Source organism: Ziziphus jujuba, chromosome 3 (genome assembly GCF_031755915.1).
Source record: "Ziziphus jujuba cultivar Dongzao chromosome 3, ASM3175591v1".
NCBI classification, from domain to species: domain Eukaryota; kingdom Viridiplantae; phylum Streptophyta; class Magnoliopsida; order Rosales; family Rhamnaceae; genus Ziziphus; species Ziziphus jujuba.
The window spans coordinates 29,572,625-29,592,773 of record NC_083381.1 but is presented as its reverse complement, the minus strand read 5'-3'; the positions used below and the strand labels follow the sequence as shown (position 1 = coordinate 29,592,773).

At 31.9% G+C, this 20,149-nt stretch overlaps 2 protein-coding genes across 7 annotated transcripts; both read right to left on the bottom strand.

Annotated features, from left to right (window-relative positions):
- Window positions 1-338: 338 nt before the first annotated feature.
- Window positions 339-8,822, bottom strand: LOC107423401 (protein ZINC INDUCED FACILITATOR 1). Of its 6 annotated transcripts, XM_060816022.1 has the most exons (19): window positions 8,804-8,822; window positions 8,620-8,705; window positions 8,362-8,528; window positions 7,728-7,768; window positions 6,795-6,855; window positions 6,598-6,700; window positions 6,357-6,459; window positions 4,996-5,049; window positions 4,859-4,921; window positions 4,716-4,765; window positions 4,508-4,583; window positions 3,745-3,960; window positions 3,562-3,649; window positions 2,896-2,981; window positions 2,635-2,742; window positions 2,375-2,419; window positions 2,183-2,271; window positions 1,674-1,717; window positions 339-700 (listed from the first exon to the last, which is right to left on the bottom strand). In XM_060816022.1, the coding sequence occupies exons 3-19, from the start codon at window positions 8,513-8,515 to the stop codon at window positions 588-590; spliced, it is 1,494 nt and encodes a 497-aa protein (XP_060672005.1). In that variant the 5' UTR covers window positions 8,516-8,528; window positions 8,620-8,705; window positions 8,804-8,822; the 3' UTR covers window positions 339-587. The 6 variants fall into 6 exon arrangements, with proteins under 6 accessions (XP_060672005.1, XP_048334008.2, XP_048334007.2 ...); XM_048478051.2 differs by lacking the exon at window positions 8,804-8,822 and having other exon boundaries at window positions 8,663-8,793; XM_048478050.2 differs by lacking the exon at window positions 8,804-8,822 and having other exon boundaries at window positions 8,620-8,774.
- A 1,982-nt stretch (window positions 8,823-10,804) lies between these two features.
- LOC107423410 (alpha-L-arabinofuranosidase 1) lies at window positions 10,805-17,904 on the bottom strand. Its single transcript, XM_016032963.4, has 18 exons — window positions 17,676-17,904; window positions 16,778-16,980; window positions 16,152-16,206; window positions 15,590-15,801; window positions 15,250-15,368; window positions 14,977-15,130; window positions 14,730-14,799; window positions 14,120-14,265; window positions 13,952-13,997; window positions 13,814-13,866; window positions 13,042-13,186; window positions 12,680-12,798; window positions 12,492-12,563; window positions 12,298-12,404; window positions 12,018-12,074; window positions 11,699-11,897; window positions 11,462-11,605; window positions 10,805-11,178 (listed from the first exon to the last, which is right to left on the bottom strand). The coding sequence occupies exons 2-18, from the start codon at window positions 16,946-16,948 to the stop codon at window positions 11,029-11,031; spliced, it is 2,019 nt and encodes a 672-aa protein (XP_015888449.3). The 5' UTR covers window positions 16,949-16,980; window positions 17,676-17,904; the 3' UTR covers window positions 10,805-11,028.
- Window positions 17,905-20,149: the final 2,245 nt, after the last annotated feature.

Sequence of the window (20,149 nt, the reverse complement as noted above, 5' to 3'; positions counted from 1 at the left end):
TTTTGCATTTTGGTTATTACAAAACCATGTTGTTCGTGGAGTTCAAAGCCATCTCAGAAAGTTGATTTTTTGACCCTTATTTCTATTTATTTCATCCATGAGAACTCGGTTTTTATTTCATTCATAAGAACTCAAAGCCAACCTTGTGCAGTGAAACAATTTTGATATAGCAAAAACTCTATGGAAACCTTATGGAGTGAACTTTCTATGTGGCAATCCACATAATTATTATTTAGTTGATTCGATATCTTTTAAAGTTTATTGATTTTTTTTTTCTTTTCTAATCGACATAATAAATTTGCTCAATAAGATACTTATACTACATACATTACACCATCTAAAAATGGAACTTATTAACTAGTACATTAATTTATGAGATGAATGACCAATATTTTCGTAAATACATCCAACAAAATGGCAATTTTACAATGCTTTTTGGAGCATGAATCCCAACACCTATAGAAAATTACACCAAATCAGTATAAGCTTATCATGTGGGACCTTACCCAAATCAGCATCTCTAAAGTATGAAAAATCCTTCCATCTGCTGTATGTGTTTCAAAGGAAAAAGAGAATTTTTGAAGCTTCTACAACTGAGCTACTGAATGTTCGTCATCAGGTAGAGCCAGAAAAGGTTTGAAGGTCATCAGTAGTCCAAGAGCCTCAATAACATTGAGGATGAAGAAAACCATATGATCACCTACAATCCAACCAACAAAATATACCCATTCAAGCTTCTGATTTTAGCAAGACTGTCTATTTTTATTTTATTTTATTTTATTTGTTAAAAGAGTAACACTGTCTAATATACATGGGATTAAGTACAAAGGTAACAATTGAAATGTACATACCAAGTAAATGATATATGATGGGATGAAACAATGGTAACATCTAACACTACTTCACAAGCTTTTTGGTGTTTCCTTGGTACTTGTTAGTAATTTAAACCTTCTAACTAACTGGAAAATTATCAGATACTAGATAATTTCTCTAAGAAAGAGAACAATCATTTCTCTTTGTTTCTCAAAGAAAGGTAAACCACTTCTTTGGCCAAATTAGAGTATGCATTATTAGGGTATTTGTCCAAAATTAGTAGCTAAGCTCTTCAAAATGGTCCTATCTTTCCAAATAAAGCTGAAGCTGGGTTCTCTTTTCAGAAACAGAGACATTCGTTTATGTTGGTTTCTACTTGTTTTGGTTTGCTTTCACTAGAATTTCTGTGGGTTGTTTTTTTCTAGTCTTTGCCACAACCCCTGCCTGCCGGTAAGAGTTCTTCTAGAGTTAGTCACTATTTTGGATTTAACATTTTGATTTGCACTGGTTTGTTATCAAAGATTGGCCTTCTAATTCTCATGTATGGTTATTATTATTATTATTATTATTATCTTTTCAGTGTTAACTTTTTAAAAAATGCTGTTTTTAGAAACAGAACAACAGTTTTTGAGTTACTTGGCCAAACAAGGACTAATGTTTTTTTTGTTTGGAATTGTGGTAAGGTTGTTTGGTACAGGAGAGAAAATGCTGCTTGGAGGGTGTTTCTTTTGTCTGGTTTAGTTCATATTATAGCGGATGTAATTGAGTACTAGCATACTATTATCACAAAATTATAAAACGCAAATATGATAAGCATGTTAACAGGTTCTTATGTGGAGAATGGCATTTCAGTTGAGTACCAGGAAGAAAAGATTCATTTTGCCGCTTTTGTGCCCAAGAAAATCTGCAAATACCAAAATGATAAACAAATCTTAGCTTTCAGAGTATCATCAAACTAGAGTTATAACGGATACTGCATGATTGAGAATCGGAGATACAAATGAATGCGCACTAGTTGCTGTTTGTAACCCTTTAATACATGATGCTACGGTCAGGAATTAAGGTTTAAAATTAGGAAAGAAGAAAAGAGAGAAGAACAAGAAACTGTAAAATGAGTTTAGGTTGAGTTACGTTACTCTCCTACACAAATAATGCAATCGTGTAATTGAATTTTCGATAATTCTATTGAAGTGGGAATGGATTACTTGCAAGACATGACAATGGGATTTATCAATCTACAGCCAAACTTTAGATGCGTCAACAACAGCAACAGTAGCTAAAAACAATGCATGGTTCACTAAATAGCTTCAGAGTCGAAGGAGGAAAAAATAAATAAATAAATAAATAAATCTTCGAGATAATGACGTACAGTGAACCTCCAGCAGCTGGACCAACTGCTTTGAATAAAGACATGGCAGTCATTGATATGCCATTTGCAGCTCCTCTTTTCTCTTGGGTCTTCAATTGATTTTAGATGAACATTGGAAGACAATTACCAACTTCAAAATGTCATAAAGAACAGAAAAATCTGATTATGTAGCAAAGGTTACAGAAAAATTACCACAGCCCTGTTTTGTAGGAGAAGCAACCCTGTAGTGATGGTTACCTGTTAACGTAAAATCAATTAAATATAAGTTGTTGAGTACTGTATCTTCATTTAAAGTATGTGTGCTGATGCACCGTATAGTGGAAGCATGCGTTAATTTATTTGATCTGATTCCTTGACAATCTGTTTAAACTATAACAGAGCTAAAAGTCTAAGATAACCATCCCCATTACAGGTGAAGAAAGAAGAACTTCACAGTTTGGGCATGAACTTACAGAGAGCAAGTTCTTCAGGAGAGATGCACAGTTAATCAATAGTGCGAGGGTGAGGCCAGATAGCATAGCTATGAAAGCATAACTTGACAGCAATGGGATTGTCAAGACCTTTGCATGAAACCAAGTAATCATCAATTTAAATGCAAAAGCATATAACAATATACAATTTACCAACAAAAATATATATATATATATATATATATGCATATATAACAATATGCAACGAAAAATGTGTCAGATGGAGGAATGCTAAACACATACGGCTCCAATTCGAGATACAATTACTGGTCCAAAAGTCCTCTCCACCAGGGGATATAAAAGTAGCTGAAACACGAGCAGACCAAATCCTGATAATTTATGAAAAAAATATACAAAGTAAGAAAGGTAACCGCAGTAATATTATCATATTATCATAATTACGCTTAAAAACTTATTGGATAATTTTGATAACTATTCAGAAAACAACAAAAAAGATGTTTACCTGACAAACCGAAATGCATAGCAAAAAATAGGAAAAGAACAAAACGAAAAGGACTCGCATGATGGATCTATTGGAAATGGCAATCAGGTCGGGTTTACCCGGTGCCAACCAGATAACAAACCACCGCTGTGATATCTGAAGTTTTATTGTTAACCAGGTTTTGCCCGAACCAAAACATTGGGTTCCTCGGCAAGATCCGATCTTACCCCTTTTTTTTTTTTTTTTTTGGGGAGAAAAATTCAAAATTTATTACATTTTGCCCAAAAAACATCTGGGTATATGCAGCGTAAACCCAAACCAGACCCAGCCCAACCCCAAAATGGATACAAAATTATAAACCCAACCCAACCTGAAAACCTGTTTATAGTTTCCCATACCCACCCAACCGTTTTGGGTCTTCCAAAAACCCGACCCTAACCCGATTACCATTGACTATAACAACTTACCTGAAATTGCAAGAACTTCACCAACCTCTGCACTTGAGTAGCTTAATCCTCCATGCTTCCTAGGACTAATAGCCCATAATGAAAAAATCTGAAGAGCATGGGGTTCAAAAAGAATGCAAAAACAAAGAAGCTTATAACATATTAAAAAACTTATGGAAGTTAAAATAAAGAAAATTGTATTACCTCAGTATAGGCCATGTCATGAAGTTGGAAAACACAATATGTAATAATAGATGACATTAAGGGCCAATTTCTAAGAAGGTTTTGTTGAGAATCTTGACCTTTTTCCTCATATCTTTGCAAACTTCCTCTCATATCAACTGCATAAGTGCTGGGCGCTGGTGCATTACATGAATCCTCACTCTCTTCATCACTTCTACTATGAAAGTGAAGAGTTTCCTGAAACCATCTCAAAGCCGTGAGACTCCAAGTTTTATGATTGGAAGCTTTAATATTACAACATGAAGGTGTCAGGATAGCATATAAAATCCTTAATCCAACAATGGGGCAACATATGTAGGGCTATCAAAGAAAGGCAAGAAAAATGTGAGAAGAATACACATGAAGATGATAAAAAGCAGGACAATGCTTGTTTATATTAGTTCATTAAATAAACAACTAAATTGTTTTGTTACGCTCTTTTTGATGTTATAGTGTTTTTTAGGATTTTACACAAAATAGACAATTGATTGAAGGTTTGAACATGGTGGTCTTTATTGTGTTGGAAGTCACCTTCTGAACTGTTCCAGTTTTGATTTGTTGCTTTGTCCTCTCAAGTTTTCCCCCCAGAGTAACATTGTCATATTAGGTTATCTAATTGGTATTTTTCAGACAACCAAGTAATGTTGTAATTTGGAATGTATATCTTACAACTTAGGGTAACATAATCAAATAATATATGCAGGCAAAATTATTAAAGGAATTACAAGTTGATAAAATAATATACCGGGATCCAAAAGCAAACAACAGTTGCAGCCAATGCCAAGATTGATATCAAAAGACAAGGTAACAAGTATGGAAACCTGCCATTTCACTTGACCATAAGGATTAAGCACAAATAGGATGAAAAATGCTTAGAAGCCAAAAAACAATAATTATGGATGTTAACCAAAAAAAAAAAAAAAATAACAAACAAACAACAACAACATGCTTACCTCCCGAAAAGAGATTCTTTTGAAAATGCAGTTGGAAACTTCTCTGCAGGCTATGATATCAACTTATCCACATAGCAACAGTCATGTGTTACTTCTGTACTAGCTAAAAAAAAAATAATAACAAAAATAAAATAGAAAAGTACCTGTGCAAGAAAACCTCCAAGAGATGGACCAATGACCAATCCAATTCCCCATGAAGTGCTAACCTACAACAATTACTTCTCATCAAGTATCATCCTGCTGGAAGAATCTATAAAACACAATGAAAAGAATTTCTTACTATTGACATTCCCATAGATTGATATTCTTTACGACAAATTTCTGAAGCATAAGCCTGAAAAAATACAACTGATCAATCTATTTACCTGCAAGCTGCATTTCATTGACAAAACTTGCATCAAAACAAAAACATTGCAAAAAAATCAAAACTGATGTTTGTTCGCAAGACATTTGAAATTTGAAAAGTCACATAAAAAAAGAGAGGCAATAGGTCATAAGAGGTTCATTCATGAAATTATATACTGTATAGAATTGAGCAATGAAGAGGCAACACCTCATAAGAGACAACACACACACACACACACACACACACTCTCTCTCTCACACTTATATATATATATATATATATGACTCTAGGTTTAAAACATAAAATTACATTAATGCACTTAAATATATACACTTAATTTGAATAAACACTTAACAATGTGGAATGAAAGAAAGAAATCCCACAACCACACAAACATATGCATAATTACTTTAGGTTTAATATAAAAACTACACTGATACCTTCAAGCTTATATGCTAGATGGTTATATAAATATAAACTTAACAATATAGAATAAAAGAAGGAAATTTTATCAACACCAGTCCCATCGAGATGCAAATTGTTTTAAAAGCTTTTAAAGTTTGAATGAGAAACATAGCTTTCACCAACGAGAAATTCAGATTCCAAAAAATAAATATCAGCTTCAACTACAACAAGAATCTGATTTAAGCAACATTGATCTAGTGGTCTACAATAACATAATAAGGATAATAATATAAATATGATTATCAACTAATCCATAAAGCAATAACAACTGTGACCACAATATTTTGCAGTCTATGGATATGCACAAATTAATAAAAATAATCAAAACTAAAAGTAGTTCCATTACATGCAAATCTGATTATAATATGCGTCAACTTTAGAAAAGTCTAGCTAGGCCTAAGCTCAAAGATCTATCCAGGCTAAATTCATCTCTTGTTATCTCTCCTTCTTAAGATATTCTTTCCCAACTCTCTACTAAATAAAATGTATGCAATAAAGTAATTACAGATATTTGATTGCATCTCATCTTGTGGGCTTCTGAAAATGACACAATTTCTAGGGAAAAAACCCAGAAGGAAATGCCCTTTGATTCAGTGTTTTAGCACTTTCAAGATTGCAGATAAATTCCATGCTATGGAGACCCATGACAATACCTATTTAACTTGTTTTACTAGGTAAGGATGTCATGGAAACCTTCTGGGGTTAATGTATCATGGAATTTTGAGTTATTCATACCTTGCAATTATAAAACAAAAACTAAAGCATAAACATAAACATAAACATAAACTTTAAATTTTAAATTTGGATCAAATATATAATATAAGGTGTACCCGAATTGGTCCAAGTATGCCACACAAACTTCCAAGGAGAAACCTCGTAGATACTGCCATCCAAAAGCTTCTACTGAATCCAAAAAGTGTGTTGAAAATAGCCCTGAAAATTATAGTCATTGTTGTCAAAAAAAGAAGATGGAAATTTGGATGCACATGATCAATGAGCAACTTGTCCTTCAACTAGTGAAAACCTGATCAATGGGTGACATTGAAACATAGGAAAATCAGCTTTACTAACACTGAAACTGTGCCAAATATCATGACAGGTCTTCGACCATATCGATCAGCTATTATCCCCCAGATTACAGAAGTCAAAGCTCGCCCAAACATAAATGCAGAGCCTTCAAGAAAGATAATGCAATGAGTAAAACCATTAATGGGAACTTTAAATTAAAAAGGCAACCATCATAGATTATGTTTGAACTACAATCTCACCCACAAAACCAGCATAGAAACCAATATCTTCCTCCCTTTTTGCTATTTGGAATTCCTCTATCTGCAGAAATTTATAATGTACCAACTCCACATCAATAACATCCGTAAAGATTTTAATAACAAATGAAATTGATCAAAGCCATCTATAATAGCATTTAAACTATAATCAATCGGATTCAAAAGGACCTACTTAAATTTTATCACTTGGTTGAGAATTATAAACACTGGTGTTGGATTTTCTAAATATATTAAGAAAAAATTGGAAATAAACACTATTCTTTGGTCAATATCCTGGGTGATGTAGCACAGTAACAAGATCCTACTGGCAAGTTTCCAAGTTAATTTTATCAGAATTTATTTTTTTAAGTGCATGTAAGAAAAGACAACAAAACTTTTATTGGTCAGATCCTAAGCTAGGACCCTTTTAGCTGCTTCTTCAACTACCACAAGCCTTTAAACAAGTTTCGACATCCCAAAATACCCTCCACATAAATATACATTAAAGTCTGTTAAATTACAGGAGTTGGGCCATATACGAATTAAACCAATAAGGTGATTCCCAGTAATCCACTTTTTAAATAAAGACGCTTCCTACGAAATCATTCCTAAATGAACCTTTAAAATTTTTACGCCTAAGACAATGGCCACTTCATGGTCAATTTGTGTGAATGTGCTATAATTGTTAACCTTCTTCTTGAACCTTCAATATTCAACTAAGATATAAGAGAATCGTCACTCAGCCCTCAATGCAACAAACTTTGAGTATTTTATCAGCAGCATTTTTTTTGTTAAATTGAAAATTACATGATTCTGAAACTTCATGTTATTTACAATGGTAACTGAATAATAAATCAACAGAAACTATTTTTGTGATTGCCTCTGGATAATATCAGCCATAGAATATATATAAGTTTCACTGAGCAGTATACTTACCATGAAATATAGGAAAGGAAAAAGCACTGAAATTGGCAAAGCTGCATACATATGAACAACAAAGAAGGCATATTAAAGTCTGAATTTTTTTGGAGTTCAAATAAATAACAGATATCAGGGAAAACCATAGTAGATTTTTAAAATGAAGATGGCCATATAAAAATTAATGATTTCTTCTAAAAAGCACAGAAACACATAACCATGAAGCTTAACATACTTTGAATTGCATTACCTTGCATTTTTTGAAGTTTTTAAAAAAGTATAACGGAGTATGACAGCAAAAGATGATTTTCACTTCATAAGCTGAATCCATCAGTTAAACTGAGAGCATGTCCAATTTTTATTACTGTTGAGATGGTGTCTACCATTTGGCATTTTCCATTGAAAAAATATTTATACATAAACACTGTTGGAAATAATTTCACTGATTTTTTTAACAATTCTATTTTGTTTGTTTGTTGGGGTGGAAGAATGTAAGCTTTATAGCTCTTTGACAATTGGAATTTTCCATGATAAACCCTTTTTCCTGTTTTCTAACAAATATGATACATCAATATGGATACCCACAAAGCACAACATATGGATGTGTCCAATAAAGGGGAAAAAAAATAAAAATAAAAATAAAAATTGGTACCTGTGGAGAGCACAATAATAAAAACATAGAACAAGTGCTTCAAAGGTAGACCAGGATTAGATTCCTTGAGCTTATTAGTGTTACAACCTGGGCAATTCTCATCATGGTAAAACCTCTCCTCCTGCTTCAGCAGAGCTTCTCTGTTCTCAGACATCCTCTTCCTATTCCTGTAGTTTCCACCACCCATTAATTTATTTAAAAACAAATAAAATGATCACCAATACAAAAAAAGAAACCGAATGGAATGAACCAACCCACCAAAGAATCTGACATAATTAAGGTAGCCTTAGAAGTCGGTCACCTTGTGATGCTGGGTGCACAGTCGAGGCATTAATTGTTTTCCACTGTTGAACACAGCGGGTTAAGTTTGGTTGGTCCCCAAAAAAAAAAATTAAAAAAAAAAAAAAAAAGTTTCACAAAAATAAATAAATTAACACTTAACCAGGAATTCCAAGTTTTTGATATGACTGATTTAGGAAATTTCTTTTTAATTTTTCATTTTTTAATAGAAAATACAAGTGGATTAAGTTTGGTTGGTCCAAAAAAAATCACAAAAATAAATAAATTTACACATAATATAACCCGCAGGAATTCCAAGTTTTTGATATGATTGATTTAGGGAACTTCTTTTTTATTTTTTTATTTTTTTAAAGAAAATACACGGTGGATTAAGTTTGCTTGGTCCAAAAAAACAAATCACAAAAATAAATAAATTAACACATAACCCGCACGAATTCGAAGTTTTTGATATGATTGATTTAAGAAACTTCATTTTTAATTTTTTATAGAATGAAATTATTTATTATCAATCATACTCATTGTATACATGAGCTTTCTTGACCCTGATATTTCGTCAAAGTGAAAAAGGAGATGATCTTAAAGGGTGAAGTTCAAGTGCCATAGCCGTCTAGCTTGAAGCGGCAAATTTAAATAGGTTGAAATCATGGAATTTGCCTTTAAAAACCCATGAATAAGTTATTTTATTTTATTTTTTTTATATAATAATTTTTGGGTAATGTTAACCAGGAAAAAGAGTTGGGGCCATTATTGACCAAGAAAAAAAAAAAAAAAAAGATTGTGGACCAGTGCCAAAAGTAATAATAATCACATTACCAAAAACCAGAGTTTTTTTTTATTTTTTTTTATTTTTTTATTTTTTTATTTTTTTATTTTTTTATTTTTTATATTACCCAAAACAGGGTTGGACCCATCTGATTCAGTGGACCCCTTCCACTGAAACAAATGATTTCACTTTACATATTAGATTTAAATATTGAAAATAAAAAATAAATATATAAATCAATACTTACACATTAATAGCAGATCCATTAATAATTATCAGTAATTAGGACGAATAACAAGAATTTAAATAATAGAAAAACATACGCATAGAAGTAACAAAAACTCTATAGTAAAGTTGATTGATTTTTATGAAATAAAATTAATTCAATTGTTAAATTATTTATATTTATAATTAAAAAAATTTAAATTAAAAATAATAAAATAACTATTATATATGATAAAAAAAATGGTTGGTTATTTTTTATTAAAAAAAAAACCTTCACAATTTAGTTATGGAGATAACCTCTCAAAAATAAATAAAATAAAATAAAATAAAATTATGGAGACAAATTTTAAATGAACTTTTATGGGTCACCGTCGTGGTCGTTGTTGTTGCAATAAGGTCACCATTATTTGAATTTATTATCACATCCCACCAAACTCAAATTATATTAAAAATTAAAAAAAATGAATAAATTAAGATATTGCTATTTGCATTCTGTTAAAATAATGACACTATATTCTTTCTTTCTTCTTCTTCTTATTATTTATTTATTTATATTTATTTTGATGCAGACATTTAATTTCAAAAAACAATGTATTCTCTGTTGTTCTTTTATTTTAAGTCCTTTACTCTTCCCCAAAAACAAATAAAAAATAATAATAATAAAATCAAGTCCTCAACTTCATAAGCAGTTTGATACATGAGTTATATATAACAAATCCAAAGAATTCGATTCGTATCAAAAGGCTTAATCAGTGTCCTCTAAAATTATGCCAATGGCTCAATGATTTTTTTTGGAATATATATTTTTAAAGTATTTATTGATAATCACTTAAACCATATATAAATATATGTCTATCAAATGATGCCAATATCATCACACCTACCTAATAAATTTGCCGTACTATTCCTATCATAAAAGTCAACCCTTTCTTATTTAAAATTATCTATCATTGTCATTTTTTTTTTCTGCTTTTTATTTTTTATTTTAGATACTGAAAACTTCAACATTATCCAAAAAACCAATGATTTTTGCCCCTGACCCAAAAAACTCCTTAAATGTTTGGAGTCTCGGTGCCAAGAAGAATCATCATCAAGTTCATTATGTGGGCTAACCAAGAATCTGCTGAACATGCTTTGTAATGGCAAAAACACAAGTATCATGAACTACAATTTTATTCTTTCTGATAAAGGCCAAATTAGCAATTTACACATAGCTTTACAAAGCAGCAAAGTGGAAAACCAAGCAATATGATTCCCTTTAAGACATGTTACATTAGCAAACTATAACAGTTTTGCCAAGCAAGATGAAAGTTATTCCATGTATATTTATATATATATTTATAATTGTTATTCCATTTCATAGTCGATCAGTAGTTTGTTTAAATAGATGATCTGGAGAAAGAGTCAGCTCCAGTAATCCTGATGTAACTTGGTCCTTTTAACAAATCAAATGAAGTTAAAGAACGTGGAGGCAGCACAACATCCATTTTCGCAGCAGCATTTTCAAGCGGACTTTGCTGCGGCACCACCTGCAATATTTGACGAAGAACACAAATTAGTCATGGTTGTGTTTTAGTTAAAAAATAATTGTTATTCTTTTGAAAAATATGTAATATATTATGCAAATCCATATTGAAAGTAACAAAACCATATTGTAGACCATGTTCGATGAAGTTAAAAGTACCGAGAAACTCGAATAAGATTGAAAATATATACAATTAAGGAGAAAAAAAAGGGTGCATGAGATATGAAAAGATGTACCAAAATTTGAGGAAATATACAAACATGAAGAGATAATGATTGCTAAATTACCTTGTCTGGCTCACTGAAAGAGTTCTCTTCCAACAGATTGGTAGAAATGAGTACGGTCTTGTTTGAGCCAGAGGCTTGTATGGAGTTCTCCAATTCATCCACAGAAATCTTGAGATTCATGGTGTTGCTTCCATAGTTCACAACCTGCCAACTCACAAAATTAGAAAATGAAGAATAAAGGAAAAGCTCAAAAGTCTCATGTAATTTTATTACTACTACTATTTTTTAAAATGATACCTTTATTCTAATATAGTCTTTGTCATTTTCTGAATTCTTCCAAGAAATTGCAGATGCAACAAGCGAAGAAGAGAAATTTGTTTGAAGTACTGATTTAAGAAGTGTTGCACCGCTTGATTCCGTGAAGAAACGTAGCACCCAGTAGCTAGGAGTTCCATATAGGCTGGATGAGTTAAAGACGATTGCATCCGGATTCCATCTAATTCACAAGAGTTTTCAGATTTCACGTGGAACAGTTTAAGAGAAGATCTACGTAAATCTCTTCAAAGAATATCAAAACATAGTAATTTCAAAGAAATGAAATGAGACAGAGAAATACCGTTGGTCATTTTCATTCACAAAAAGTGGAGCATAGCTCACCATGTCCACAACATCACTGCATCAAAGTGTAAAAACAGAGAACACAACAAGTTCTCAGTAGATTTCCATCTTTCTTACTGATGAAACAAAAAAAGTTTTTATTTTTTTATTTTTTTTTATTTTTATGAGATTATAGCAAAAAATTAAAAATTCACGATCCTAAAATCCTATCATACAAAGGAACAAATATGGAGGTTGGTAATGCAACTAAGGTCAATTCTCAAAAACCTAAGGCACACCTGTTCCTTTCAAGGCCAATAAGAAATCCAGCTTCAGCCAGTGCTGCCAGAAAACTTCCTCGGCCAGCATCTCTTTTGTCATTAACAGCATATTCACTTACAAAAGCCTGGAGTGTGCTCAAAGCCGAGACGATTAGTCAAATCAGTTTGATGGAAAGTACTAGAAATGTTATTAACGGGCACATGGAAATCACCTTAGGACCCTTGCGTGGTACATTATCAAACCTGTGATTTTTAGAGAAAATGTCGTTTGCAGTTGTATAAATCTGACCATCAAATAAGACAACCGTCATGCGATGTTGAAAAAGCAGACATTCATACATGGTACTGAAAAAAACTATCAATAGAAATGCAGTACGAGTACAGATGCTAAGACATTTACATGAAAATCATACAAATCTGCAGGGTGATCCAATGGTTTATTAGAACCATCACAGTTTGATATTATTTTGATATCTGGATAGTCACGTTTTATAGCAGCATAGAACTTGAGGTAATTTCCTGGTTAAACAAGACAGTTCAGAAAATATTATCTCATGTCAATGGAATTATAATAATATGTATTGCAATATTGTAATTAGAAATTAAGCAATTATCCAGTTTCTTTCTTTAGTAAAAAGCTGAGATTGAAATGAAATCCTCTGGGCAGCTGAAAGATGAGAGAAACTGAATTTGTACTATAAATCAACACGTTTTTCATCGAAAGAAAATGAATCAAACAAAAAAGAAAAGAATTGTGCGAACCTCGGTAGTTCTTTTTACCGCAGTCCTCATTCCCAATAGCAACATATCTCAAGTCAAAAGGTTCTGGGTGTCCCATAGAAGCACGGAGAGAACCCCACTTCGAATCCGGAGGACCTCTAGCAAATTCAATACCATCAAGGGCTTCCTGCAATCATCAGTACAAAATTAGCTAGTAAACTGAATGAATAATTATAGTACTGGGAAAAAAAAATTTAAGATTTATAAACAGACATGCAGTTCTAAAAAGTATGGTCAACATCAGCTCTCATTTTCACATTACAAAAGCTCAACGCACAATTTTTGTCACGAGCTGACAAAGCCCATTAACACTGAGGTTCTATATAGCTCTCTTATCAAGGTTTCAAGATTTTCTCTTATTACTACAAGAATTTGTCCTGGCTCTAGCTGTATGTCTGCTTTATGCCCAACCAATCCCCACATAGCAGCTGAAGAAACTAAAAATTCCATTGGTGCATATTCTCAGCTGATTTGTATCTAAGTATAGCTAAATAGCACCTAAAATATAGCTTGATGTTCGATGGAACAAACAGATTCCCTTGCAACAAATTCATATTCAATCCATTAAACTAGTATTTGAAATACAATCATTTCCACATTTAACTAAGCATGTAAGGTTATACAGGATCAGAGTTCTATCGACAATATCAATTATTAGATAATCATTCAAAAAATTCTACTGCTTCACGAGTACGAAGTGATAGCTTATGAGAAGTGGTTTGATGAGGAGAAAGCAGAATGCTAGCAACTATACCTGGACAAAGGGCTTAACAACAGAACTAACAACTTCATCATGGTGACTGACACCTGAGAAATTAAGGAAATAAAAGAGAATAAGGAAAAAGAAAATTGAAAAAAGACGTAATTTAAGTATGAATTGAATGTGAAATACCATTATTGAAAACCCATACTGGCAAAGCACCAAGGTCTTCTGACAGCTGTAGAAAATAGAAAGGAAGTTCTTTAAAAAATCTTCACCTTCTTATGTTCTTGTAGTGTGAATCTTATCAAGTTACAAAAAATTTATTATTCCTACACTTGCAGTTTAAGAGATACCCACCTGGAGAAACTCATAATAACCAAGTGCATCATCAGTCCAGTACAACCAAACATCACCGAAATGACCAGGTCTCTCTTCCCATGGTCCAACTGTATCTTTCCAACGAAATGCATTTCTTAGCCAGTCACCTTCAACAAAACAGCCACCTAATGCAACATGAAGTCTGTGTTAGCCACGTCACAATTTTTGAGAATTCAACAAAACTACGCTGAAGATAAGGCTAACTGATAGAGATCATAAGGTAGTAGTAGCATATCAGCTTTCATTGCCGACATGGATTTTTCTAATTATTTAGTGCTTGACTTAACTTTATTGGGCATTTATGCTATTGCTAAGGTTTGTAATCTCATTTACTAGACTTGAATCCTGGTTATTACAGATAACTGAAATCCTAGCTGCCTTTCTCTAGAAAACAATATATTTCAGAAAGATGATATAGCCACAGTTCAATTTAAAAAGACAATGAAACCATCAATTTGATGCAAAGATATCAAGCCTGGAAACATCCTTATGTATATTGCAAATATTCCAGAAGAAAGCTACATGTTAAAAAAAATCCCAACCTGTGTTCAGGACTATCAAGTGTCAAAACAAATAAATTCATGTTTACCTGGAAATCTGAGAAATCTAGGTTTTAAATTTGCCAGCATTTGGAAGATATCTTTTCGGAAACCGTGTCCCTATGACAAAACAACAGATTCAAAAAAATTAATATTACACTTGATTATCCTGTAATAGTAACAATTTTACAAAAGTAAAGGTTCAACGCTGGAAATCAATTGTTGGAGTTTTCTTTTCTAAATATTGGTGACACGATCTCCTAGGACACATGAATGAAACAGGAGGAAGTGAAGTACCTTATATGTGTCCAAGGGCATGAGCGAGACTTGATCAAACCATATCACCCCTTTTCTGGTTGTTGTCAATTGAAGTCTCGCGTTATGACTAGTCCCTAAGGCTTCCAAGGGAATCTCCAATTTTTTCCAGTCTGATACTTCAGAAGCAGAGGCTCTACAGATGCAAAAGAAGGTACTCTCAAACTATTCAAGGATTTAAAGATAATTCTAACAAGGACCTGTAAATTTCAAAAATTATTTTTTAACTGTAGATTATGCAAAATGGTGCCTCACATAATATTGGCAGCTGCCAATTTCTGCCCACTTGAGTCTGTCAACAACACAGTGATGTCGACTGATCCTAATGACCGAACATACAGAACAAGTTTGTAGGTTTTTCCTCGTTCAATATTCTGGGAAGAAGAAGAAGAGGGAAAAAAAAAAAAAAACATAAACAGTAGAAGGCAACCAGTTGTAGTGAGTTACAACAAAAAACTGTTGCTAAATAAATACAATGGAAATGAATTTAATTTATGATTTTCCTAGCTCGAAAAATACATAATAAAAGAAAGGAGAACAGTATATATAGCGAAAAAATGTATCCATTTTAGTATAGGTGTTAGTAGGTTCTCACCATTCCCCAGTATCCAGGGTTATAAACACCAACACCTCCAGCTGGGCAGGCATTGGGACCCTTGCTGTCACAGAGCACATCCAGACGGAGTGCTATCTTATTACGTTCAAATAACGATGAACGGTCTGTCGATACATTTAAAACTGATTCATCCCCAATAATAGCCCAAGGATCAATGTTTGAAGGAACATTGGGGCCTCCAGCTTCAAAACCTGGGAAAAGAAGTTGTTAAGGAACTCAATTTCAATATATCAAGATGAATATAAATAACTTGGATGCCTAAAAATAATTTTATATATACCTAGAAAATATATTGACCCCCTTACCAAGCCCATAAAACATTCATTCAAGTCTTATAAGCTAATTCTGCATTATGTTCCACAACCTTTTCAAACTTGCATCCTCATTTGACTTGAAAATCAGACTCAAACCTAAACCCTTCATAATCTTTTACCGTAAAGCCAAGGCCATCATAACCAACTTATAATTGACAAAAGCATGATAAAATAGACACATTGAGGTTTAAAACTTGTATTTTCTGGGGAGTGAATTTGGAGCTAACCTCTGTTACTTACAAGCTCAGCCCACAACCCACCAGCACCTGCATGATTAATCTCCTGCATTAAAACGATTTGAAAGAATGAGCATATTCCCTAATAAAAAACAAGTAAAACAGTAAATAACAATTACAATAGCAAAGAACAAATACTACAACAATAATCGTCTATGAAATTACAACAATAATCATCTATGAGCATCTTAAACAAATTTGAAATAGTTGTCTTAAGAGACAATCTATTTTATACTGAAGTCAAACAGCACTTCCATACATAAATATAAATGAAAAAGCAGGAATATACTAGATGGATAAATGTGAACATAAAATAAATGGATAAATATGTAACAAACAATAAGTAACAACAGAAAACGATCCCTTGGCTCTATTGATATGGGTGAAATTGAACTCTGCTTTTGCCTATATGTACAAATGAATGTATAAATACAAGCCTAAATTGATATGCAGCATTTAATGTGAACTTGATACAGATAAATCAGAAAGCACATGGATCACAATCAAGAAGATTAGAGGAACTGCACGTTATTTCTGACACATTACATATTCCAGAAGAAACAGAAACCAGCTCCCAACAGAAGAAAACACCATATAGAAAATGGATGTACATATACCTCAAAGAATATCCCAAAAAGTGTATCGGGTATTGGTCGTCCTGATGCTTCAGAAGCATCCACAAGCAGAACTGAGCTGTCTGCATCAACTCCAATAGCAAAGCATTGACAAGCAAAGGAAAGAAAGAGATAGACCAGGAGAACACAGTGAGGGGCTTTGCAAGAAGCCATTGCTCACTCAACACATCCAATGTTACCACAGCCTGTAAAATACATAAAGGACCCAAAAAGGGGCCAAATTCAGTTACATTCTCATCTTATTAAACAGAAGAAAAGAAGATGAAAACAATATCATTGGATCTGTCAGGCAAATAAGTTAAGCCTAAATATAGAAACCCATAGTAACCTTTTTGGTCATGACATTTTAGTGACTATAACATGCCCTGTTAAAGCCAACAATAGAAAGGTCCAAATTGCATGTGGATGAGGCAAACAAAGTATAACTGATCAAAAGGTCAATTGCTGAGTTTGAAACAGATTTTTTTTTTTTTTTTTGAATGCTTATTACTGCATATGAATGCAAGTGAAAGAGCGAGTAATTTGTGGACTATGCCCAGATAAAATAAGAACAGACCCAGACACTTAAACCAAGAACCAAGCAGAAACAAAGGTTTGTAATATGTGATTATTATCATTGAAAAAAACTGCAATCTGGAACTAACCCGGTGAAAGAGAGCAACCATTAAAGTGAAACAGATATCGATTACAACATTTACGAATAATAAATAAAAACAACATCTTTGGAAAACAAACATAGTAATAAAACACAATACCCAGAAAGATTACATGCTCCAAATGATCAAAACAACAACATGAACAGAGTAAGCAAAAGTACAAACTTCAACCCAGATCCTAAGAATGATTAAATTAAATACAAGAAAACATAAATTATGCATACCTTGAAAAACAAATAGTATTAGCAAAATTCTGTCATCCGGGAAGCCAGAGAGAGAGTGAAAAAAGGTAGATATTAAAAGCAAGAAAATGTTGGAACAAAAGGGATATGATAGGAGAGTGATTAAAGACAAGGGGGTGTTATGGGCGTTTTGACTCGGTTTGTTTTCTTCTCCTAATTATCTTAATAATCATGGCCCGATTTTGATGACTTTGTGCAACTGACAGTCTCACTCTCTCTCTATATATAGAGAGACTTGGCTTTGGTTTTGGCATTGGATTTGCCTTTGCTTTTACGTAAGCAGCTCTACAATCTCTACTCTACCCCACCAAGTGGCTGTGGATTAGAAGGAAATCCATTTCTACATAATTTCTTTTTGGCTGATTAATCAAATTTATAAAACTAGAAAATTTTCTATTCCCAATTTTTAGTTTAATATTATCTTTTTCATTTTGTGGACCCCATCTTGGACCCCAACTTTCATTGCCCTATTTTCTGATATCATGATGTTTTTGGCTTGTACTTGTTTCAAAGCGACGGCTACTGGGCAAACCATGTCGGTTTTAAGATTCATCGTGCGCATTTCTAGTTGGAACATTGTACTATGTTTTTGTTCCTTTAATAAATAATAATAATAATAATAATAATTAGAAAAATCAACTATTTACATTAAATGGGTGGTCAAAATTTGATATTTCAAAAAAGAAAACAACACATCACTATTTAATTTATGATATAGTGTCAATTTTTAATTAAAAAAATATTATTGGAACTTTAATAAAGAGTTCAGAAAATGGGGTATATCAATAGTTTTTTTTTTTTTTTTTTTTCATGTGGTTGTTGCTGTATAAGTTCTTACTCAACAAAACAATAAAATTGAAAATTATATTGTATAAAATTTCTTAGACGGAACAGGTCCTCAATAAAGTAAAGAAAGCTAAAGCTTGGAATTTTGATTCGATCAAATCCCCTTCACTTAAAAGCAAAAAAACATAATGATAAAGTTACGTATGTATCTAGAGGAAATATTTCTGGTACTCTCAAAGCATGTGTTCCCCTCTTTTACATAGGGATGGGATCCATATGTAGGCCTGCTTCACCCCTGGGGAGCACCTTCGTTGTAACATAGTAGCCATTTTTAGGTGTAAATATATATATATATATATATATATTTATTTATTTTTATAGTGCATATTGTTCATTTGCTTTTAAAATCAATATTTTAAAAAAAAATATTGATTTTACTATATATACTATGTATATATATACAACAAAGTCGATATCTTTTTTAAAAAAATATTGGTATTAGATGCAATCTCTGTACGAACAGTTCACACTGTAAAATTACTATATATATATATATATATCAACATATATATTAACTATTAGAATATTTGATAGTTTTTTTTATATTAGTTTTTTAATTGCTGTGAAATTTAAAATTTAAAATTTTATAGAGATTTAAATAATATCCATATAAAATTTAATTTACCCTTAAAATTGTAGTATGCAGCTAAACTTACATAATCCAATAGAATATTTTTAATTCTCAACTTTTTGAAGTAATTTAAAAATTAATAATAAAAAATTATAATGAAAAAACTATCATAATATCCTAATAAAAAAGACTTTATAAGACTTTCAACCTAGACATAGAACTCTTAACTTTGGAGCTGATTGAATTGATTCTTTTTTAACTGCTATAGAACGGCTTCATGAGCAAAGTGAACCTGTTTGATTATCATTAAACTCCAACCATTTTTAAATAATGAGGTTTTAATGGAAAAACCATTGAAAAGTTCTAAGACAAAATTTTTTGCATAAATATATATATATATATATTATATGAGTTAGCAAATTATATAGTTATTATTAATTTGGTAGCTCATACCATACAAATGCATATTAATTGACATTTTTTTTTTTTTTTGGTGAAAGCATACTAATTGACATAGAGACAAATATAATCAATAATAGCGGTTTTTATTTTTCAGAAATATAGCTTTTATCTAATGTTATTGATCTGACAATTATTAAAGGCCATTAATTGTCCAATTTAAATTATTAATTAACATAACACTTTTAATATTTAACAAATAAGCATATTCCTATCTTATGTAGAAAAATATGTTTCTAACACCAAAAATCATTACCCTCGATGAAAAAATGTTAATTGATACAAAACAAACAAAAAAGGTCAATGAAATATAATTTAAATTTGATTAAAAGTTGTACCACCTCTATTTTTCTTCTCAATAAAAAAGAAGTTGTAGTACCGTCAAATTGAATAAATTAAAGTTTGCTGTTAATTTTTTTTTTTTTTTCAAAATTTTGCAATGAACGTCATAAGAAATATGATGCTTTTACAACACACAATACAAGAATTCTCCTATTTAAAAAGTTATAATATATATCATGAAGGGATAGCAGTAAGCCTCATGTTGCGTAAATTCGAAGGTACATTTTACATGCATGAA

Coding starts and splice junctions, on each gene's coding strand:
- LOC107423401 (XM_048478049.2), bottom strand. CDS start 8,634: ATGTCAGATTCTTTGGTGGGTTG. Junction 2,982..3,561: donor TGAAGTTCTTGCAATTTCAG/GTAAGTTGTTAT, acceptor ATAAATTATCAG/GATTTGGTCTGCTCGTGTTT. Junction 2,743..2,895: donor TTGTATCTCGAATTGGAGCC/GTATGTGTTTAG, acceptor TTTCATGCAAAG/GTCTTGACAATCCCATTGCT.
- LOC107423410 (XM_016032963.4), bottom strand. CDS start 16,948: ATGGCTTCTTGCAAAGCCCCTCACTGTGTTCTCCTGGTCTATCTCTTT. Junction 12,799..13,041: donor CGGTAAAAAGAACTACCGAG/GTTCGCACAATT, acceptor TTGTTTAACCAG/GAAATTACCTCAAGTTCTAT. Junction 12,564..12,679: donor CAGATTTGTATGATTTTCAT/GTAAATGTCTTA, acceptor TTTGATGGTCAG/ATTTATACAACTGCAAACGA.